At 46.9% G+C, this 24,715-nt stretch overlaps 1 protein-coding gene across 4 annotated transcripts in view; it reads left to right on the forward strand.

Annotated features, from left to right (window-relative positions):
* Tbx5 (T-box transcription factor 5) overlaps window positions 1-20,330 on the forward strand; it is a 47,772-nt gene extending 27,442 nt beyond the window's left edge. For all 4 annotated transcript variants that reach the window (XM_021232378.2, XM_040731432.1, XM_040731431.1 and 1 more), the window contains 2 exons: window positions 7,851-8,077; window positions 18,141-20,330. In XM_021232378.2, coding sequence (XP_021088037.1) covers window positions 7,851-8,077; window positions 18,141-18,715 — 802 coding nt within the window. In that variant the 3' untranslated portion in view covers window positions 18,716-20,330. The remainder of the gene's footprint in view (window positions 1-7,850; window positions 8,078-18,140) is intronic.
* The last annotated feature ends 4,385 nt before the right edge of the window (window positions 20,331-24,715 follow it).

Genomic DNA, 24,715 nt, shown 5'->3' on the forward strand with positions numbered 1-24,715 from the left:
GTTCTCTACATCTCCTTGGCAGTCTGTAGCTCTGAGAGGGACAAACGCTTCCTAGGGCTCTCTGCTCATATATCTTCTCTATCACAAATGTACCCATACATCTCTGTGTCCACTCTTCCAGGCCATCTGTCCAGTCTATCCATGCAGCCATCTACCCATCTAACCCATCCATCTATCCAGTGCACACACTCCGCCCCTTCACCCATCCTTCTCATTTTAACAGATGAAGCTTACACCAAGTCACAGGAATGAGCCATTTCACCCCAAAACCTTCAGTGTGTGCATCATTAACTGAGATTCAAGTTTTGTACTCAGTTCTTGCCTTTATTCTAGATTTCCAGAGTGAAATGTTCACATTGTAAATTATCTTTCACTTCTTGACAAATGTACATAATTGTGAAACCTAAACCCCCATCAACTTCTAGAACATGCCAGAAAAATCCCTATTCCCCTTATTTATTAACATATGTAAGTATGCATGTATGTACATGTGTATATATGTGTGTATGGATGTGTGTATGTATGCATGTATGTGTTTATGTATGCGTGTTTGTGAATGTGTGTATGTATGTGTGTATATATGTGTATGTATTGTATGTGTGTGTATGTGTGTATATATGTGTGTGTATGCATGTATGTGTGTGTGTATGTGTATGTATGTGTGTGAATATGTGTGTGTGTAGCCTCAAGATTAATGTCAGATGTCTTCCTAGATTGATGTAAGGTCCCTCACTTGAACTCAGAGCTCATTGGCTCTGCTGGTCTAGACACCCAGTTTGTTCCTGGGATTCCCTGTATCTGCCTCCCTCACACTGGGATTACAGATGGGATGTCAGTCCTACTCAGCATTATGTGGATGCTGGGAACTCAAAGTCTGGTCCTTAGGCTTGCTGAACTAGTGGGTTGCCCACTGAGTCACCTCTCCAGCTGGCAAACTTGTCAGTTTTTGAGACTGACCTGTAGGTCTGTGCTATGCAGCACAGTGGGCCAGACATGAAGGAAGACTGTTTGATGGACAGACTGAGAGCTCACTGAGGCTCCTCCCCATTCAAGCTCCACTTCCATGCTTTCCTTCTTCCCTGTGACTCCCAGACGGCCTGCAGGGTGGGCCTTGGTTTCCCCTTCCAGTAAATGGAAGAAATGGGACAAAAGGTGATATGTCCAGATTCCTCCATGATTTCAGAGCTGTCTCAGGAACATTTGCTAAGGCCTTCTTTGCAATGTCAGACTCCTTTCAAGTAGTTGGGTGCAAGCTCACAGCCCTCTCTAGAAAATTGGCAGGCCTGAAATGAAGTACTTGATCTTTGAAATGGGGAGGCAGTTCAGAGCCCCTTCAGAGCCTCTGATAGGCACAAAACCTTGCTTCAGAGTGTGCTGTGCAGGACGGGGTCATGAATTCCTGTCCTCCTAGCATTCTGAAGACTGAGACAGGAGGATCGGGCTTGGGAAGCCAAGTTGGCTGCATAATGGGATCCTCTAACTACTGTGCCCCTCAAAAAAAAAAAAAAAGCGAGACTGGCTCAGTTGGTAGACCACTTGACTAGCATTCACAAAGCCCTGGTTCCCGTCTCCAGTACTGCCTTAGCCAGGCCCAATGGACACGCCTTTCATCTCATCACTGGGACGTAGAGGAAGGAGGATCAGAAGATGAAGGTCAGGACTTCAGAGATGGCTCAGCAGCTAAGAGCATTGGCTGTTCCTCCAGAGGATCTAGGTTCAATTCCTAGCACCTACATATTGGCTCACAACTGTCAGTAACTGCAGTTTTAGGGGATCCAGGACCCTCTTTTGAACTCCTTGGGCACCAGGAATACATGTGGTTCACAGACACGCATGTAAGAAGAACTCTCTTGCACATAAAATAAAAAATAGACCTAATCTTTAAAATGTAAACTAAAAAATGGGTCTGGAGAGATGGCTCAGTGGCTAGGAGTTCTTGATGCTCTTTCAGAGGACCTGGGTTTAATTCCCAGAACCCACATAGTGGCTTAAAACTAAATATAACTCCAGTTCCTAGGGACCCAGTGCCCTTCTCTGGTCTCCATGGAGACCAGGCACACACATGGTACACAGACACACATTCACACAAAACATGCATACACATTTAAAAAAACAAACAAAAAACAAAAGTTGAAGCCTATCCTGAGGTATATATTGAGTTTAAGGTCAAGCTGGGTGCTCTCTCTCTCTCTTTCTCTCTGTCTCTCTCTCTCTCCTCTCCTCTCCATCCTTTTCCTTCCCTCTCTCTCTTCCTCTCTTTCTGTCTCTGTCTCCCTCCCCCTCTCTTCTTCTTCCTCCATCCCTCCCTCTCTTTCTCTCTGTCTCTCTCTCTCCCTCTGTCTGTCTGTCTGTCTGTCTCTCTCTCTCTCTCTCTCTCTCTCTCTGTCTCTCTCTCTCTCTCTCTCTCACTCCCTCTTCCTACCCCCCATCTGTGCTTAACTATGCATCCACCATCCAGGCCAGCATCAGAACCAGGAGCCAATTCCCAAGGTTACTCTCTCTAGAGATATAACCACATGACCCCATAGCTGCAAAGCAAGGCTGTCCCCAGCTTGAGAAGGAGTCTTGGTCCCCCTCAAACCATATAGCCCTAGTGAGAAATTTACATAAAGTATTTCTGCCTATTCTCCACAATGGGGTGGTCTCTGCCTTTCTGCCATGAGCAGAGAAACAGATCTATTTGCTGTCTGTGCTGAGCTGCATGTGCCCTCTTGGTTTCCCATGGTGCCCACATATGTCAGATCAAAATAACCCCCCTCAAATAGATTAGAAGGTGAGCACACCAGGGAAGCTCCCTAGGGCCTCTATTTGCCCAGCCCTGTTTTAATTTGGGTCTCCGATGAAAGCGGGCGCTCATAGAGGAATTTGCCCTACAAGAAGGGGACGTTTATGTCCCTCACCCCATTTTGCTTGTTTAAATATGCTGCCAGAAATTGGGTAAGCATCTCCTAGAGAAAACAAAACTGAACAAAAGCCCCCAGCGCACCAACTCCCTGCCACCTGCTCTTGTGAAAAGGCTGATTCAATCCGCTGCGGTGCAGTGGAAAACGGCTTCATTAGCTGGCGGCAGGCTGATGGTGCAGTTTGGCCCTCGGTTTCAATATTCCCTTGTAATGTTTTACAACCCAGACCCAGTGACAATGGCGTCATTCACTCACTCGCAGGGAACAGAATGTCAGGGAGCCTGAGTCAGGGAGGGTCTGCTTTCTGGGTTATGGCACCCAGGGAGTGCTGAGGAACCCGAGGTCTGGTTTGTGTCTGGTGCCTCTGATCAGAGCCTGTTGGTGGGATGCTGGCGGGACTGACGGATAGCGAGGGCAGCCGCGTGTCATGAGCAGTGGGACTTGCCCAGTGACCTCAATCCTGCCCTACTGTAGCCGGTCCCCAATTCTGTCCTCATCTACCTGCTTTGCAGAAAGATGCTTGCCACACAGCAGGTGCCTCCACATTACCACTCCAAGTTAATCCCCAAGAGTTGAAGAATAGAAATGGACTTTGAATGAATCTGCTGTTGGCTCTTTTCAGCTGTCTGAACTTGAATTGTTCTTATTTGTATGGTAGCTGTTAAGTATTTGCACAAAGCGAGGGATGGTCTAGGACCAAATGAGGGAAGGCATTGAAGACAATCCGTACGGTGGCTGGAACATGGATGAGGAGGCATTTAAAGAACAGTACAGATCAGGGTGATGATGGTGGTGATGGTGATGATGGTGATGATGGTGGTGATGGATGTGATGGCGGTGATACTGATGGTGATGGTGATAGTGGCGATAATGATGGTAGTGATGCTGGTGATGTTGATGGTGGTGGTGGTAATTATGGTGAAAACTGACCCTCCATCGCTGCTGTACACACACACCCCTTTCAACCTTCACTCTAATTCTGTGATGCTCTGGCTTCTTCATGGGTGCTCCCAAGTTTCAGATGAAAACAACTCACCTTCCCATCTCAGGCACCGTGATGATGCCACCAGAGAGACGCTAACAGTTCCTTTGAACTGATCGCTCTTTGAACAGTCCACTGAAGAGCTCCGTAGGGACCACCTACTGTGGTTTACTTTGGATATTTCTTTCCCTGAGTGTTTCTCACCACGCTGGATGGAGGGGGCACACTGCCTTCCCTTGCCTACAGCCCGACACCGTCGGATGGCCTTGGGACACAGCATCTCAGGCACTAAACGAGATGTTCTTGATACACGCTGGGGATGATGCTTGAGGCTCCTTAGAGGGAAGCAAGCTGTGAGGGACACGTGGTTATTGGGGATAATATCACTTTTCCACTTCTGGAAGTGTTTATAAAACAGGGTTTGGCCTTTCTCGGGGTGAGTAATTCTGCAGTTTGGCAAGGCTGGATGGGAGAATTCCACAGGGCACACTGGTACGCTCCCTTGTAAATTCCCTCAGCCAATATTTTTGGAGGCTTATTTTCTTTAATTAGAAAAAATAACCATCCCCATTAAACATATAAAACCCCAAAACGATTTCTCCCTTCCTTCTGGAGTGCTGACAGCCCAGCGCTTGACCTTAGCAGACCCAGGCAGGATTACCGGTGAGAATTGATGGCTTTGGTAGTGTTTTATTATTATGCTTTTTCTTTTATTCTTCTTGTTTTTCCATTACATGGTTTGAACCACAAAGCCAGAGCTCTCAAGTTAATGCCATTCTGTTTAACTTCCTGGCTGACTGGTGGCCCTGTGGAGGATCCCAGCTGGGATCTGAGATGGCACAAGCCCCCAGGGGAAGCATAGCCAAGAGACATTGGGTGTCATGAGTGGGTGTGCAGTGTCATGGAAACTTGGCAGGCTCTCCATGTCCCTTGCCTGGCCACTGTGATGTACTTCTTCATAACAGAGACAGGCAGAGAGTAGAGAAGGATATATCTCTGGTGCATGAATCTTGACCCCAGGCCTCTGCTTTAGACATTGAAAGAAGTATTTAGGTAGTGGTTAGGGTAGAATTCTTGTTGTGCCTTTTAACCAGTTCTGGGTCCTTGGGCAAGTTGTCTCTTCTCTTTGGGCTTTAGCTTCCTAATCTGTAAAATGGGCACAGCGATCATAACATCATCACGGCTCATGGGAAGAGTGCCATGGACTCATCCCTGTGGCATTCTCCAGGACCTTTAGAGCATATGGGACTTGCTCCTAAGATTGTAGAGTGTGTGCTTTGTATTTTATTTCTAATTCTTTTGCAGTTCAGTTATTAAAACTCAGGATCTTATACATCCCACATGAATACCCTACTGCAGAGCCACATCCCAGTCTTTTATTAATTAACTAATTAACAAATTGTGGTGCTTAAAATTGAACTCATAGCCTCAAGCTTGCTAGGCAAGTACTCTATCACTGAGCTGCATCTCCAGCTATGTATGTATGTATGTATGTATGCATGTATGTATGTATGTATATATGTATGTATGTATGTATGCATGCATGCAAGCATTTATTTATTGTGGCGCTGGGAATTGAACCAAGAGCTCCATGCATGCTAGGTGAGCCCTGTGCCTCTGAGTGTGCACCTCCAGTCCCAAATGCACACTTTAGTTTCCACAAGGAAGCCTTTACTTTAGCTACATGAGAGGAGTTGAGTTAGTATCCCAAGCACATACTTTCATACATGTTTGGGATTTCCTGATCCAGATGTGTTTGTATCCAAATGTATTCCTAGTGCCAGAGACCTATAAATTCCTCAGAATACTGTGATTAGCTTCATAAAACGCACACGCTAGAAAGGAGACTAATCATGCTGAGGTGGTTATCAAATTATAATCATTACTATTGCTTTATTTTGGACTCCTGATCCTCCTGCCTCTAGCTGCCAAGTGTTGGGATTATAGACGCAAACCACTATGCCAGGGTTATTTGGCGTTGGGGATCACATGCAGGGCTTTGTGTACACTAAGCCAGCACTCTACCAACCGAGTGATGCCCTCAGCGTGGCAGGGACCGGACGCTGAGAACCTGGGAGGATACTGAGAGGAAGCGACAGGCTGCATGCTGAGGCCAGCAGGTTGTGTGGTGATGGGAGGTGGGCCTGTACTTGGGTCTGCTTCATGTCATTCTGCGATTCCCATCTCCTTTATCTTCCCATCTCCTCCCCTTTCTGTCTCTCTACCTAAAACAATAGCCACAGTGATTGGCACTGGATGTGTTCTTCTCATTCCTTTGTTCAACAGCACTTTGAACTGCAAGTTGTTGTTGTTTATTTTTTTTAAGCCGGGCACTTTCATAGTCTCAAGAATATAGGTTTAAAATTTTAATTTTTATTTATGCACATATGTGTGTGGGAGGGGGATTGTGCGCATGCAAGTGCAGGTACCTACAAACTCCACAAGAGGGTATTGGCTCCACTGCAGCTGGAGTTACAGGTGGTTGTGAGCTGCCTGGTATGGGTGCTGGGAACGGAACTTAACTATTGAGCCATCTCTCCAGCCCCTGAGGATTTCTTCTTCTTCTTCTTCTTCTTCTTCTTCTTCTTCTTCTTCTTCTTCTTCTTCTTCTTTTCTTCTTCTATTATTATTATTATTATTATTATTATTATTATTATTATTACGATTAGTGTGTGTCCATGCATATGTCCATGTGATATGTATTGGGGGCATGCACATGCCATGGTGTGCAAGTGGAGGTCCGAGGACAACTTTGTGGAGTTGTTTCTCTCCTTTCATCTTTACGTGGGTTCCAGGGATTAAACTCAGATCCCTAAGCTGTGTAGAGAGTTCTTTTTTATATATTTATTTATTTCTAAGATTTGTTTACTTATTACATATACACCGTTCTTCCTACATGTCAGAGGGCACCAAATTGAATTGTAGATGGTTGTGAGCCACCATGTGGTTGCTGGGAATGGAACTCAGGACTCCTGGAAGAACAATCAGTACTCTTAATCTCTGAGCCATCTCTCCAGCCCGAGTTCTTTTTTAAAATATTTACTTATTTGTTTAATGTACATTGGGGTTTCACCTGCATGTATATCTATATGAGGGTATCAGGTCTCCTGGAGTTATAGACAGTTGTGAGCTGCCACGTGGGTGCTGGGAATCTAACCTGGGTCCTTTAGAAGAGCTGTCAGTGTTCTTAAACGCTGAACCATCTTCCCAGACCCAGTGCAGCAAGTTCTTTACCCTGAGTCATCCTTCCTGGCCCTGAACTAGGGATGTTTATTGCCCCCAACTTACGGATGGGAAAAACCAAACCACAAGGCAGTTAGGTACAGCAGTGTGGCAAAGATTGCAATTTAAAAGGAGTTCAAAGTCACAATCGGCAATCTGCCCACAGCAGAAAGGTCTAAGGCTGCACTTGACTATCCAGAATGGTTTGCTCTACTTGAGCAAAGATGAGGCCTTTTAAAATAAATATATATCCCCAAGTGAAGCCTAAATGTCTAGGCAGCACATCCAGTTTTTGAATTGAATTGGATAAGTCAAAGCAGTTCCAATGCCTCGACGCTGTGGAGCGTTCTTAGGTGTACCCCTGACTGTTTTTTTTTTTTGGTTTTTCGAGACAGGGTTTCTCTGTATTGTTTTCGAGGCTGTCGGTCCAGCCTGGCCTCGAACTCACAGAGATCCGCCTGCCTCTGCCTCCTGAGTGCTGGGATTAAAGGCATGCGCCACCACCGCCCGGCCACCCCTGACTGTTTTTAAACATGCTCTCCAAATGTACAAGACGCGAAAAGTGTGTGTATTCATGGCATGGGATGCCAGGAGCCACTGGGCCATCCTGATCATTAAAGATCTCTTACTTTCTCATTTGTTGACGTTTCTGGTGGATTCGTTGGCATGTGGCTCAGCAAGGAGGTGACTGTGCAGCAGAGCACTGATGGACATAACATTTTTTTTTGTCTTCTTCCTTCCAGTAAAGAGTATCCTGTGGTTCCCAGGAGCACAGTGAGGCACAAAGTGGCCTCCAACCACAGTCCGTTCAGCAGTGAGACCCGAGCTCTCTCCACCTCATCCAATTTAGGGTCCCAGTACCAGTGTGAGAATGGTGTCTCCGGCCCCTCCCAGGACCTTTTGCCCCCGCCCAACCCATACCCACTGGCCCAGGAGCACAGCCAGATTTACCACTGTACCAAGAGGAAAGGTGAGTGTTACAGGCCTGCCACCCTTTCTTACTGCGTTCCTCCTTGGGGTGGAGTGCACAGTGGCATTCATTCATTATTATTATTATTATTAAAATACTAACAGACAGAATAATAAAAAACAGAAACAGAAGTGATAAGAGATTCAAACCACACAAGAAAAAGTGAGAGACTCATTTTCTCAGTTCAGCCTCCCCATGAGGAAGATGGAAAGTGTCCAGATTGACTTTATAAAGGGTGTGTGCGCATGTGCGAGCACACACATGCATATGTGTGTGTGTGTGTAGGGCGTGCATACACACATACACATACACAGACATACACACATTCATGCATAATGTATACATACATACATATACACACAAACGTACAAATGCACACAGAGACACGCGTCATACACATTATATATGCATAACACACAATACACACAGCACACACACACCTCCTCTCTCTCATTTACACCCTGCCCCCACACACATACACACAGAGTCACAGCTGATTTCCACCCCCACTTTATTTACATCTATGCAGGTGTCTCAGGCATGCCATAGTTCCCTTACCAAGTGAGAAGTCAATGACTTTTTCCTAAGCTTCTGAGCCAAAGGGTCTGTGTCAAGAAAGGAAACCCCATCAGCCCCTTCTGGGTGCCAGAACCATCGTGGTTAACACGTGCGGTGTGGTTGAATTTCGCTTATCGAACAGTTGTTTGTTTCTGTGTGGTTTGCTCACTCTGTAGCTCAGACTTGTCTAGAACTTGCAATCCTCCTGCCTCGGCCTCCTGAGTGCTTATCCTCTCTGAGCTTCTCACTCTGTAAATGGGGACAAGGTGTCTCAGAGCACTGGATGCCTGGTCAGCATCCAGTAGGCTGTGACTTCCCCAATAGGTGACATGTAGTCACTGTGGATACTGAGTCCCTGGAAGATGTGAAGAGACAGTTGCTGTCACACAGAGGGGACAAGGTGGCCTTCAACCCATGTTCTTCAGGGTCAGACATCAGGGGTGCAGCCCACCTTTGGGAGTCGAAAGAGTTTTTGTGAATATGGGATAACTTAAAGAGTTTTTGTGAATATGGGCTAACTTAACTTCAGACTCCTTTCTTAAATGAGACTGCACTTCAGGCTCCTGGTGGGATGTGTCTTTGGGGGTTTGGTGTGAAGGCACAGGCTTGTGGGTGTGTTGTGTGCTTGTCTGGGGTGGGCTCGGTCAGTGGAAATTGCCTTGTTCTAAAACACCTAAGTTATAGTCTGACTTGCTGCCCCTCATTCCATCAGTGACTATTCAGCACTGGCAGAAGTTCAGTGAACTTCTCTGGACCTTTGGTTAAGCCACTTTGGGCACCACTGGCAAGGCTGCTGTAGTAGAATTCTCAGGAGTCAGGCCTCTCAGAGAAAAGAAACATGCTCTGACTGACTAGCCCAGGCTGCCCCATCCTTGTGTTTGGAAAGGGGAGATGTGCTGGCATTGGTCCTCGGCTGGGGATGCTGCCTGACTGCCAGATGGACCCAAACCCTTCAAAACTCCTTGGATTTCCAAGGCCTGAACAATGTCACCCCAACAGCCCCCAGCCTGGCTCCCCACACATCCACTGCTGGGTGGGCTGGATACCAGATGCGGCAAGTGTGTCTGTTTCCTCAGCTCTCAGAGAGGGAAAGAGTATCCAAGGAGGAGTTCCTGTTCAAACATCCTGCCTGGTGTGATGGCTGAGAGGGCTCTCGCTTTGTCTTGGTCTCTGAGTAAGTCTTCTCCCAATGTAGGTATGGGGAACTCTCTTTACAGGTGGTAAACTGAGGCACAGAGAAGAGCTGATGTTTTTTTTCTTCTTCTTATTCTAAGACAGGGTCTTACCATATATCTCAGGCTGGTCTCAAAATCTCTATATAGCCCAGGCTTGTCTGAAACTCACTGAGTAGCCCCAGCTGGCCTCAGACTCATTGCATAGCCCAGGTTGGCTCTGAACTCCCGGTTGCCTGCCTCAGCTTCCCAAGTAGTGAGATTGCAGGCAAATCCAACTGCACCTGGCTGGCCAGTTGTTCATGAAAGTGCACTTGGAAGCTAAGCCTCACTACCCTGTGTCTCTTAGCCCTGCACTCTCTTGTCGGAGTTAGCATTAACCACACTCTCAAAATGTCATCTGCACTGGAGACTTGGTCATACATGGCGATAAAGAACTCAGCAGGTTCGCATTAGGGAGCTCTGTCGATTAAATTAATGCCAGACCAAAAGAAAAGAGAGGGTAGGAATAAGTTTGAAAAGAATCAAAGCCCGTTTAGGGTCAATAGTCACAGCAGAGTCCTTAGCCACGCCTTCTGCACAGCAGAGCTCTTAGCCACGCCTTCTGCACAGCAGAGCTCTTAGCCACGCCTTCTGCACGGATGTGGTGGGAAGGCTGCAAATGCCAGAGTCAACCTCTTTGGTTGGATGTACTCAGAATCAACACAGCAGGGCTGAAGTGGGTGTCTGTCTGTTGCAAAAAGGGTTGCAACTGCTGTCGGTTTGCAGCTGGGTAACCCTGGCCAAATCGCTTCATGTTTCTGGGCTTTGAGTAGCTCTAAAACAGGTTGAGGATAACGGTGAGTCCTACCAGTTAGCTTGGTGAGGGGTATGGCTAGTACCTGGTCTGCTACAGGCTTGGTTGAGCATGTTCCCTGGCCTCCATGCACAAGGGTACACATGTGTACCTGCAAACATGAATAACACACACACACACACACACACACACACACACACACACACATGCGCGCGCACACACACACACCTGCAAATCGCTAATATATATCAAATTGAAAGAACAGGCTGAGTGTGGGATCAGGGAAAGTGGGAGGCAGCTGGGAGAAGGTAAGGGAGGGGGTGGGTTAGAATACCCAGAGCAAAGGGTAAAGGGTGGAGAATGAAGGCTAGAGAGAGAGGCAGGGCCAGCTGGATGCCTCCTAAGCCATTTCCATTACTGACCCAAGCGTTATCTGAACACCAGTGGGAGGCTATCAGGGGGTCAGCAGCCTGCAAGTGTCACGGCTAGATGTTGTGTTTAGCAGCGTCACTTTTCTGTGATAGGAGGGGACAGGAATGACACCAGACACCTGTTGAGAGGTGACTGTGGGCTGCGAGGCCTGCCATGGTGGCTCAGAGCTGGAGAAGTGAGTGGATCAGGACTTTGGGACCGGCTGGAGATAAGACTATGAAAATGTGTCCTCTCTGTTGCTTCAGATTGGATGGTAGAGCTCAGACAGATGGAGAAATTTTCCCAGAGTCTCCTAATTAGTGAGAAGCCTGGCCTGACATCCCTAGTGAAGCCAGTGGACTTGGGGTATGGGGGGTGCAGTTCATACTCTGCAGCCTCTGGTCTTCCCAGAAACCTCTGCCCTCCTTGCCACTTTCCACACTCCCAACCCCCAAAGGGAGCTTTGGGTGACAGAGAAGCCAATGGGGTCAGAAGGTAATTCATCATCAGTCCCCACGGTGTGAGGAGATAACGAATCAGGGAGGCTTCCTTCCAGTTTGGGACTCCCTAGGAGTGATAACTCTGTGGGTGGTTTTCCCCCTGGCCCCAGCCTGGCCCTGCTATCTGACTTCCCCTCATTGTCTGTCTGCCTTCCAGCCATCTCAGGAGCCAGGCCCCATGCAATGTCAAAGGGCCCCACAGGCCAGCAGCCTTTCCTTGTGTTTGGACCCGGCTGTCTCCAGCCTATCTCTCCCAATGGATGGAGTCAAAAAAGCTGGGAAGGTCCTTTATCAATGCCGCTCCATCAAATGCAGCATCTGAGGGTCCTAGAGAGTACTTGTTTGTCTTTCTTTCCTCTGAGTACAGTGACTCTCATCATCCTCTTGTCAGCAACCAAAATGACCCAAATCAAGATGCAGCAAAGATACTGACAGCTCTGGCTATCAAAGGGAAGTCAACAGTACAGAGGAAGCACCGGAAATCGTTCTTATTTCTCATGCTATGATGCTTGTTAAGTATTTTACATTTTTTTATGTTGTGTGAGCCTGTATGTGTAGGTGCGTGGGTACACATTTACCATGGTAAACATGTAGCGTTCAGAGGACAAGTTGTGGGAATTGGTTCCAGCCTTCTCTTGTGTGGGCCTCGGGGATCGAACTCAAGTTGCCAGGTTATTTAGCAGGTGCGTTTACTGGCTAAACCACCATGCCAACTTGATGCTGTGTGTTTCTAAAAGCAACTTCAGGGTTTTCCCTTAACTGAATTATTCAAGGCAGCCTGTGCTGGAGAAATGCCCAGTCCTCATTCCTCCCAGGGCAAATGGTGCACTGTACACTAATATCGAATTCTAAGGTTATATGAATGATGATGAGTGATGGATGAATGCAGAGCTGGGGTGAAGTCACTGAAGGCATACTTACTGAGGACTTAGTATTTTCTGGGCCCTCCCTGTAAATAGACAGTTAGCTGGAGAGAGACCTGCTGTCATGAAACGTATTCTTGTGTGGGAGCCAGGTATGAGTCCAGTGGGTAAACTCATGCTGGTTGCTTGGGTTCTGAGACAGGTGCTTTGTTTTTACTTGAGATCTACCTATGATGTCATTCCAATGTCTCCATTTTAACCTGAGTACTGAGAGTTTGGATAATATATGCTCAAAGCCCACAATCCATTCATTTATCTTTCTAGCAACCATCCGTCCATCCACCTATCTATTAATTTGTTCATCCATCCACTAACCCACCTATCCATTTGCCCACCTATCTATCCATCCATTCACCAATATATCTATCCACCCTTCCATCAACTTCTCCATCCATTTATCTGGTCATTTATCCACCCACCCATCTATCTATCTATCTATCTATCTATCTATCTATCTATCTATCTATCTATCCATCCATCCATCCATCCATCCATCCATCCATCCATCCACTCACCTCTCTGTCCATCTGTATAAGGTGTTACAACTTTCTGTGTTGGCTGAACCTGTTGAGTTACATTAACAGCAAAAAGTCCAGGGCCACCTGTCCTCACTGTTCTGTAACTCTAAAGGTCTGAATTACAACCATCTCCTGATTCCCTGCAGATCTCTTAGCTGAGAGTTCCATCCGCTGGGTTCTGGGGTCTCTGTATGTGGAGATGCCACAACATTTCCCTGTATGAACTCAGCCAGCAAGGGATATGACCCACTTGGGAACTGTGACTATATTTGCTCAATGGGATCAGTGACATGAAAAGTGGCCCTGGGAAGCTTCCAGCTCTGGAATCCACCCAAATACCTCTGAGTACGGGATGACCTTCAGAGAGCCATCTGCCTAGTATGCTAAGAGAGAAAATTAGAGAAAGGGAGTAGGCATGGGTTATACGAAAAGAGAAGATTTGAAGTAAGAGATTTCTTACTTCAAGTGCTGAGCTGACTTACTGTGCAAGGCAGACAGACAGGAGACCATACTTGGTATTTCCTTAATTAAACCTAAGGAAGAGTTTGGGTATTGTCCCCTTGTACAGTCAGGGACTGAGCTTGGACCAGTTCAGGCCTGCATCCATGGCTACTTGGAGCATAAGCATTGGAGTCCCACATTTCCCATGATACTTTATTGCAATTGGGTGGTCAGACTCAGGAAGAACTTCCCTGTTACACAAAAGAATTACCTGGATTCACGGGTTGCAAGTGTCCTTGAGTGTTCTTTCTTAGCACACTGTGTGTGAAGCAGAATCGTCAGGTCTTTGGCTAGTCCCATTAGAACGCTTGACGCCTGGTTATGGCTCTTTCCACAACCAGGGAAGCTAACCTGACCCAGATGCTAAAAAGAATGAAACTGGGTCTTCCCCCCAGACAAACACCGAGGTTGCACACAGTGCGTTGATCATGGTTGACCTGAAGCCTGGCCCCTCTGGTAGAACTCCTTTACAGTATGATGAAGCCTGGGAGGAATGTGAGACTCCTCGGGGCCAGTGCTCACCAGCGACCCAGCTTGGAGCTTTTCTGAGCACCCTGCACCGGACCTTTCTGAGCCTTAAAGGTTGGAATGTATAATTTTACGATTTTCCAAACCGTGCTCCGACCTTTTTCTTATTATTCTCCCCCTCCCTCCCACCCCTTTTTAAAACTTGTAATGAATCTGGAAGGGATCAAAAACTAAAAAAAAAAAAGTTCCTTTTCGCCTTTTTTTTTCTCTTGCCAAGGGTACCCTGCAGCTGTACTTTCTGTTATTGAGGAGGGGAACGCCCTAGTTAATGATAATAATAATAAAAAAAATCCAAGGCTGTGAGGCTGCAACAGTGAGATCTTTGGGTTTAAGGTTGGCCGAAGGAAGATTGGAAGGAAGGAATTAAGAGAGGAGGTGGCAGGCGTGGAAGTGAGCCGAGGGTGGCAATGTCAAGAGTCCCAAAGCCCTAGCTAGTTGAAAGGTTGAAAAATAAAAAGTAAACACTGCAAAACATCTGGATGTCTTCAAACATCTGCGTGGTTGGCATTGTGTGCACAGGACACCTGCAGGAGTGACTGCAGTTTTCTTGGGGGTGTGTTTTGATTCTTTTTTTTTTTTTGGTACCAAAGTTTGGGAACCCTATGGTTCCCAGATGTGTTGCAAAATGTCTAGCTAAAAATAAACGTGCGTGCCATGCCATTAGGCAGGCATAATCCACAGTGTGTGGGGAGGCTTCCCAGCTGCCTGCTGGTGTCACCTGGAGAATGCAGTTACCTGTGGCGCTGTGTGTCTGAAACCAGATCTACACTTATTATCTATCCATTTGAGGGTTTTCACCGGCATGTGGATGCTTACTTAAAGCTCTATGCTCCAGTACTTTCTCTGAGTGACAAGATAGTTAGCTTTCTTTATTCACTGTCCCCTGTTGGATGGAGTGGGGTTGGGGGAACATATGTCTGTCTGGCTCATAGCTCCATCCAAAGCAGCAGGTACACTGTCTGGCACTTGGCAGAGCTCAGGAAATACCTGCTGAGTGGCTAGGTGGAAGACATTAGCATTGGAAAGCTGGAAAGCACAGAGACAGGGCTTCATAGGCACAGGATGTCAGCACCCACTTTGATTCCCGTACTTGTCACTTCTCTGAGGTTCACTTCCTGCTTCTGAGAAATGGGAACAAAGACAGACACTTTGAAGGGCTACTGTAAGATGGTGCAGGGTAGCATTATAGGTGTTTAGTAAGTAGTTTATTCCTCATATTGTTTAGTCTAACATCCAGCTTCATGACTACTGACAATCCAAGAAAGATGCATGGACAAGACAATGCTTCACTTTTTTCTTTGTACATCTCAAAAACAGTCATAGTTTCCTCTCCTCTCTATCCTTCCTCTATCTTTCCCCTTCTTCTTCCTTCCTTCCTTCCTTCCTTCCTTCCTTCCTTCCTTCCTTCCCTCCCTCCTTTCCTCCCTCCCTCCCTCCATCCTTCCCTCTCTCCCTCCCTCCCTCCATCCTTCCCTCTCTCCCTCCCTTGCTCCCTTCCTCCCTAATTTCTGGAACAAAACAATTGCCACTGACTGAGCTCACCCCAGACAAGCACACAACATACCCACAAGCCTGTACCTTCACACCAAACCCCCAAAGACACATCCCACCAGGAGCCTGAAGTGCAGTCTCATTTAAGAGAGGAGTCCGAAGTTAAGTTAGCCCGTATTCACAATGACTCCCAAAGGTGGGCCACCTATTGGGGAAGTCACAGCCTACTGGATGCTAACCAGTGCTCTGAGACGCCTTGTCCCCACTGACAAAGTGAGAAACCCAGAGAGGATTAGCACCCAGGAGGCCGAGGCAGGAGGATTGCAAGTTCTAGACAAGTCTGAGCTACAGAATGAGACCTTGTGTCAAAACACACAGAAAAAAAAAAGGTTCAGATAAACTAAACTCAGCCACACTGCACACGGTCCTGGCTCCCAGAAGGGGCTGATGGAGTTTCTTTTCTTGATACAGATCCTTTGACTCCTCACCTTTCTTTACCTCCCCTCCTCATTTCACACACACACACACACACACACACACACACACACACACACACACACACACACACACACACACACGCACACGCACACGTACACACAAATCAATCAAATCTGGTGCAAGAATTCTGTCATTGGGCTGTAATCCCAGCTCCAGATGTAATTTGTCGGCATATGCTGATTAGAAAGAGATCAGAAGTCAAGGAGCGATAATCTCCAATCAGGAAAGTCAAATCCCTACCTCCTTGAGGAATCCTAAGAAATGGGTGAGTTTGAGATGACAGCTTGGCAGGTACCTCCAGGTATGATCTTAAGGAAGCAGCTGACAGCAGTTAGAGACAAGGTCTTCCATGGGAATGATGTGCCATGTTGTCCCAGCTTTTAGGTTATCAGGGCACTTGCAACATCCATCTTTCTTCCTCTTCCTCCCCTTCCTCTTCCTCTTCTTCCTCCTCCTCTTCTCCTTCTGTTGTTATGAATTTTGGAATGCATACATGTGATATGTTTTGCCCAAATCCACTTCCCCATTCTCTCCTCAATTTCATCTTACCATCGAGTGAGGTCCACATCACTAACCTGCATCAGAAGTGATGAGATGGTTGTTGGAGGTCTGACTCCTCCCCCCACCTCTCACTCCCCACAACAACACACTAAGAGAAGAGTCAGATAATTCCAAATGTGTCTGGGACTCTGTTTTAGTAAGTTTTTGCCCCCACCTGAAAGCTGTAGAAAACTGAGTGTGCATGCAATTTTTAAAACATGCTGTTTCTGGGAATTTTTCTAGAAAATGACCCACCCCAGCACATTGGTTATCTCCCAAGAGGGCCAAGAGTCCCAAAGTACCTAATGGAGAATATTCTAAAGATGAAGTTATCTCAATTACCCTGTACTGAGACTAACTAGTACCCAGAGAAGGGGCATGATCCATTTCCTAAGACACAGATACAGGGATTGGTATTAACTAACCAACTAGTAAAGAGGATTTGTTTAAATTACATCCATCTACCCACCCATCCATCTATTCCATCCATTATCCAGTCACCCACCCATCCATTATCCAGTCTCCCACCCATCCATCTATCCATCCATTATCCAGTCACCCATCTATCCATCATTTATCCAGTCACCCACCCATCCATCTATCCATCCATTATCCGGTCACCCATCTATCCATCATTTATCCAGTCAACCACCATTCACCCAAGCATCTATCTAGCTATCCATCCATTCATCTCTCATCTATCCATCCACTCATTACCCAGCCACCATCCAGCTCCCCATCCACCGTCAGTCTATCCATCCATCTGTCCACCATTCATCCACCCACTGGCCCACCTATCAATCCACCATTCATCCACCTATCCACTGCATGGATATTTATTGTTTCCTTCACATACTGTGACATTGATGAGCAATCACTTTATAGTGAGGTAGCCAGATCACTAGTCACAGATCCACCTTTATCAGCCGCTATGTAAGCCCTTGGGCAAGCTTCTGAACCTGTGTGTTCCTTTTCTCTCATGTATAAAACAGGACTAACCCACCTCATAAGGTTGCTATGAGGATTGAGTGGGTCACCTTGAGGGAAGAGGTTGGAACACAGCCAGGCATGGTCGGCACTATATGTGTTTGCTTTTCTTGTTGTTGCTTGTACTATTGTTATTAACAATATAGCTGCATATATGCCAGGTTTGGGATGATAGAGGATGGACGAGATAATGTATAAGAGGGTTGAAACAATGGTGCTACTGTTAATTATTAACATGAATAATAAGGCTGGTGATGATGGTGATAACGGTAGTGATGATGATGACAGCAGTGGTAATGGTAATGATGGTGATGATGGTAATGGTGATGATGGATGGTAACAATTATGATGATGGCAGTGGTGATGGTGATGATGATAATGTGCTTTGTAGCACTTTTCTTTGTACCAGTCTCTGGATTGATTGCTTAGTGGACACATTTTCCTATTTAATTCTCAATGTTTCTCTCTGTGGGAATTTTGTAAGTAGAGAATTTTAGTTAGTTCAAGGTCAAAAGTCGTAGCTCCACCTTTTTTTTGTCAGAATGAAGGTTGGAGCTGATAGCCTCAAGTCTCGGGTCAAGTGACTATCTCTGGTCCTGGCTGTGGTGTGGGGTGACCAGTTTCTTTCCTGTCTTTGCAGATGAAGAATGCTCCAGCACCGAGCACCCCTATAAAAAGCCATACATGGAGACATCCCCCAGTGAGGAGGATGCCTTCTACCGCCCGGGCTACCCCCAGCAGCAGGGCCTGAGTGCCACTTACAGGACAGAGTCCGCCCAGCGGCAGGCCTGCATGTATGCCAGCTCGGCACCTCCCAGCGAGCCTGTGCCCAGCCTGGAGGACATCAGCTGTAACACATGGCCCAGCATGCCCCCCTACAGCAGTTGCACGGTCACCACAGTGCAGCCCATGGACCGTCTACCCTACCAGCACTTCTCTGCTCATTTCTCTTCGGGGCCCTTGGTCCCCCGGCTAGCTGGCATGGCCAACCATGGGTCTCCTCAGCTTGGTGAGGGAATGTTCCAGCACCAGACATCAGTGGCCCATCAGCCTGTGGTCAGGCAATGCGGGCCTCAGACTGGCCTTCAGTCTCCAGGTGGCCTCCAGCCCCCCGAGTTCCTCTACTCTCATGGCGTGCCCAGGACCCTGTCCCCACACCAGTATCACTCAGTACACGGTGTTGGCATGGTGCCAGAGTGGAGTGAGAATAGTTAAAGGCAGACTTTTGCCAGGGAGAGCGGGGCAGGAGAAAGAGAGAGAGAGAGATGAGGGACAGTAGCGATGAGAACCCCACAGATGAGAAACTCATGCCACCTATCGTCACCTCTGGACCTGAAGCTCCCACAGCCACTGATCCGATCAGTGAAGTCGCCATTCTGAAACTGTGGCTCTGTTGTTTTGTTTCAAAACCTACAAAACAGGAAAAGAGACGAGTCCTACCCCCACAACACCCACTGTCATCAACCAGGCGCACTCACAGCACCCCAGACCTGCTCCCCGATTGTTTCTTTTGGGTTCTAGAACATACTGCCTCATTGAGTGTTTGACCCCGGTGCACGCTGAGAGACATTCTCTGTCTTGGTGTTAATGTTGACTTTGTTATATAATAAATAATAATATATTTTTTTTCTTTGAATTTTCTTACTGGGACCCAGTCCCTTAATGGAGGGAGAGCAGAGACAAGTATGTCTCAAAACAAGTACTTTTGGGGCTTCCCTTCAATAAATGAGCTAAAATGTACATCCAACACCCTCCTCTAACAAAAATGCCTACCTCCGTCACGTGAGAAGTCTACGAAGGTCCCAGAGGTACCTGCTAGGTTTTTGGATTGAGTTTTGCTTTTTTTTTCTTTTGGTTTTGATCCGCCCTCCCCAGCTTCATGGCATTCAAAGTTGCCTTCTACTGAGTGGATGGAGTTAGGATATCGGACTCCACCTGCCACGTCGTCTTCTTAGCACAATTTCTCCAGGTCTCCCCAGCCATCTATGGTTAGAACGGGGCCTATCGCTTCTCAGCCGGAAACCTTGCTTCAACGAACTGAAAGAGCCCTGGGTGACACAGGGGAACAGAACTGTGATCCAGAGAAGGGGACAAGCTCCCCACTTCCAAGTTGTAGGGGAGGAAAAAGAAAAGCAAGAATAGATATACTTCGTGATTAAAAAGCAAAGCAAAGAAGACAGCCAGGAAGTCAGCCCCAGGCTGGCTCAAACCCTCTCTGTGACCCGATCATCGGGATGCACAGTGAAACAGCTCCAGGTGCTGAAGGAGAGGAAGCCATATTACCGGTGCCTCCGCCTGCAAGAAGTCGCCCCAGCGCCAATCACCTGGGACACAAAACCACACGCATCAAAAGCAGAAAAGCAGTATTAAAAACAAAAAGTGTGTAAGTACTACATTATTGTAGGGTTTCTCAGATGTAATATTTTACTGGTACTATTTATTTATAAATAGGAATTCTAATTAAGTAGTAACATGAAACCCAGCCTGGGGGCTGACCAAGACCTTTTAATTTTATTGGAACTCAAAACTGCGTTTATGTCCCTGCCCCCTCTTGCTTTTGAATGTGCTTTCCTTTCTTGGTCTTTAAAAAAGAATATTGTGTCTCTTTTCTTCCTTTTTTTTTAAACTGGCCCTAATAAACAGAACAGGGTAATATGTGTGGGTGAAGATGTGGAATTCTGTGAGCGAGTGAGTGTGTTTGCAAGTGAGTGTCCTATGCGATTTTTGTCTTTTTTGTGTCTCTAATGGGGTGGGTGGGTGAGAATCAAGTACTCGTTTCTTACATTTGTGTGCCCATTAATGCCTAATAAATACCATGTGCTTAAGAGTACACGAGACGTGGACACCGTTTTTTGCTTGTTTCTCTGTTTTCGGCTAAGCAGAGGGGGTGGATGGCTGTTGGGCAGGGGAGCAGGGAGGCTTGCAGCTGACTTTTGCCCGCCATCCATTCTATCCCGTTCTATCCCGCTGATCCTTACAGGTATTTCAGACTCACCGCTCCCAAGCAGGGTGGGCTGTAATACATCGCTCACGGGATTAGAACCCTGGGATGCGATGTGTTTAAAACTGAATTCACCTGGGATCCAGCCTGGTTGCATTTCATAATCGAACCGTAACGCAAGCTAGTGTAAAAGTGGATTCTATCCTACAATAGCTACCACCTTGGCCTGTGTTTCTAAGGTGTCTTTTCCTGTTTTCAGGTGAGCTGTGCTGAGAGGCTCTCTATGCCTACAACTTATGGACCAGTATTTTTGTTGTTGTTTTGCTTGAGCAAAGGTCTCTCTTTATGTAGTTCTGACTGTCCTGAAACTCGCTCTGTAGACCAGGCTGGCCTCAAATTCACAGAGATCCCCCTGCCTCTGCCTCCCGAGTTCTGGGACTAAAGACAGGTGCCACACCAACCAGCTTGTTTTGTTTCTATAATTCGTTTTTGATGCTGGGGCTGGAACCCAGGACCTCATAAATATTAGGAACGTTTTCACTGTGGCACTGAGCCATGCCCCACATCTACTGTTGTAATTGTTTTGATTCCCACACTCCTCAGATGACCAAAACATCCATGTGTGTCTCATCCACTTGGGGAAAAAAAGCAATTGGCTTGTTGATTACACATTATTTATTTAATCAGGTCCACCAGGTACCTTTCCTGGGCACAGACTTCCAGAGAAGTGTGAATTAATCATGATGAAACAGCACACAAAATCTTTCATGTACAATAGAGAAACTAGGTCAATGGCTTTGCTGTCCCCGAGGGTGTGAATTAGGAAGGTCACACCACATAAATACTGAATGGTGCCATGTATTTATTATTCTGCGTTAATTTGAGAAACAGCTTGTCTTTGAAGAGATGACCCTCCCCCCAAAAAAACCTCATTTAACAAACTGAACTCCAAACACTGACCCAAACACTTTGTGGTTTCAAAAGCTCAAGCAGGGGTGGGGGTTTGGGGGTGGGTGGGCAGTGGCTCTCCAAACACAGGAGCATCATTTACTGGGAAAGCTTGGGACTAGATTCTAGGCATTTGGTATTGGGGGATAGTTGCCATTACGTGATGAGGTATCTGGGGAGATGGGACCCAGGTGCAAACATGAAGTTTATCCACGTTTTACGTATACTTTCTAGACACAGTCTGGAGGTAATTTTGTGTACCGTTTTCAGCACACTTGAGTTTCAACATTAACCATTGCCTAAGTGTATGAAATCAGGTGTAGAATTTTCTACTCAGGGTCAAAGATTGGCACTCATGAGGTTTTGGATTTTGGAACATTTTAGGTGTTAGCTCTTTGGGTCACAGAGCGATTTGATTCCCATCTCCACCCCTCAAACACTTGCTGCCACCCCCAAAATCATTAAGGATTTTAACTAGGAGCACGTTCGCAAGTTTCGTTAATCTTTAAAGGGAAATTCTCAAATCTGTCTTTATACTTCAATCCTGGCTACCATGGAGTTTTCCATTGAACCAGGGGGGCTGGGGTGTAATACCCAAATGCTCATGTCTCCTCACTCTGTGACTGTTAAGGGGTACAGCAGTCATTGCTACATTCTCAATCTGTCTAGGGTGAGCTCTCTCTGACCTGGACTCAGTACACATACTGGGGATGCAGGGACAAATAAGGTGATAGGAATTCAGTATTCCTGGATGCTTGTACCTTAATGAAATCAAAGGTCTTTAGTCTTATGAATGAAACTGGTCCCCACAGGCTCATAAGCAGAGGCATTGTTGGGAGGTTTGGCCTTGTTGGAGTAGGTGTATCACTGGAGGTGGACTTTGGAGTTTCAGAAGCCCAAGCATGGCCCAGTAATGCTCTCTTTTCCTGCCACCTGCTGATCCGGATTTAGAACTCCCAACTCCTTCTCCAGCACCATGTCTGCCTGCCCGCTGCCATGCTTCCTGCCTTGATGAGAATGAACTAAACCCCTAATTTCCTTTATAGGAGTTGCTGTGGTCCTGGTGTCTCTTCACAGCAATTGAACCCTAAGGTTCCATGGTAGTGTTGGGAAATTGTGAAGATAGAGTTCACAGTGTCACTGAGGGATAGGACAAACAGACCTAACCTGGTCTGTGGTGGTGTGTGAGTGTGAATTTGTATGTGTGTAAACTTGAGAATGTATGTGTGTGTGTTTGTGAATGTGAACATGTATGTGTGTGTGTGGATGTGAACATGTGTGTGTGTGGACGTTAGTGTATATGCGTGTGAGTGTGCATGCATCTGTGTGTGTGTAAGAGAAAGTGTTGTGTGTGTGTGTGGCATTTGAGCTGTGTCTAGTGATAAATGGGAACTGGCAGAATCAGCATTTCACGCAGAAAGGCAGGCAGCAGTGGGAGGCTGAGAAACAGGTGCACAGCGGTGGCTGTCTACTCCGCACTCATTTGTTCTGTCGACAGACACGCATTAAGACCGCACTGCCCGTGGTAGAGCTCCTCACTTGTGGCACTGTCGGCCTGATCCGAGACAGGCTGGAGTCAGTGCCAGCTGGCCAGCTGTTAACCACAGAATGTTCTGTTTCAGAGTCAAGGAGATGCCTGAATATTTATGCCTCGACTTCCCAGTGTGGTTGTTTGGTCCTCTTGGTGCAGGGAGGCTATTGTCCTGGGCTGAGCTCCATGTTCCTTGTTAGCAAGCATAATACTCTCTCTCTCTCTCTCTCTCTCTCTCTCTCTCTCTCTCTCTCTCTCTCTCACACACACACACACTCACATCTCTTCACATCCCCTCACACAGACACACAGTCACACACACACACACACACTCACATCTCTTCATACCCTCTCACACACAGACACCCCCTCACACTCACATTCCTTCACACACCCACACACACTCACACATACAGCCTCACACACACTCACATTCCTTCACACACCCTCAACCCTCATACACACTCACACATACATCCTCACACAAACTCATATCCTTTCACACACACACACATACACACCCTCTCACGCATACACATTCACCCCCTCACACACACATACTCATACACGCATACTCACATTCACATCCTCTCTTTTTCACACACACTCACAGCCTCACACACACTCACAGCCTCACACACACTCACACATACAGCCTCACACACACTCACATTCCTTCACACACCCTCACACACATACACTCACACTCACATACTCACACAAACACCCATACACTCAACACTCACACACACCCTCTCTTGCACACACAACTCTGTACTAGGCACTTATCTCCGTTTTGTGGCCTGGATTGTTACATTCACTTCACCCCTTTCTGTCCCCTTGACCTTGGGTAAGCCACTTAACCTCTGTGGCCTTCCATTTAACTATCCTTGGGATGGAATATTCCATCATTTATCGCAGGACTGTAGTGAGGAGTCAGGGAAGACACGAGCATAGGCTGCAGAAGCCTGGCATAGAGGAAAGGCCCGGGAGCCCTCAGCTGATAAGAACAGCAATTGGCATCTACCGTCATTGCTTCTTACTCTCCTTTCTCTTCCCTGACTTTCTCTTCTTCAGAAAGTCACCCCACAATCTTTTATTATTTTACAGTGGATTTAAGCTGAGTCGGGGTGAGGAAAACATAACACTTATTACTGTGTCCACTGCCACTGTCACCATCATCACCACTGGCATTATTGGAATTATTATCATCACTACAATCGCTATGACCACCACCATCACCACCATCACTATCCCCACCGTCACCATCACCACCATTATAATTGCCATCACCGTCACCACCACCACCATCACCGTTATCACTATCTCAATCACTGTAGCCACCATCACTATCCCCACCGCCATCACCACCATCGCCACTGTAATCACCATCTCCACCACCATCACCCTCACCACCGTCATCATTATCACCGTCACCACCACCATTGCTGCCATCACTATCACCATCATCTCCATCACCACCATCATCACCAGGAGTATCACAGCTACCACTTCACTTCCTCAAGGCAGTTTGGAGAACCTTCTTTCCTTGTTGACTCTTTTTAATTTCCAGGACTGCAGGTGTCTAGAGCTAGGAGGGCGCTGCAGGGGCAAGAACATCCCAACTGTTCACACACAGATGTGCTCCTCAGAGGACACATCCCACCTCTTGGAAGGGTTCTGTCTGTCATAGGATGTATCTATTGTCGTATGACCTGTGTGTGTGTGTGTGTGTGTGTGTGTGTGTGTGTAGTCACATCTGCTCACCTCAGATAGGGCACCACCAGTAAGAATG

Source organism: Mesocricetus auratus, unplaced genomic scaffold (assembly GCF_017639785.1).
Source record: "Mesocricetus auratus isolate SY011 unplaced genomic scaffold, BCM_Maur_2.0 Super-Scaffold_100025, whole genome shotgun sequence".
Taxonomy (NCBI): Eukaryota; Metazoa; Chordata; class Mammalia; order Rodentia; family Cricetidae; genus Mesocricetus; species Mesocricetus auratus.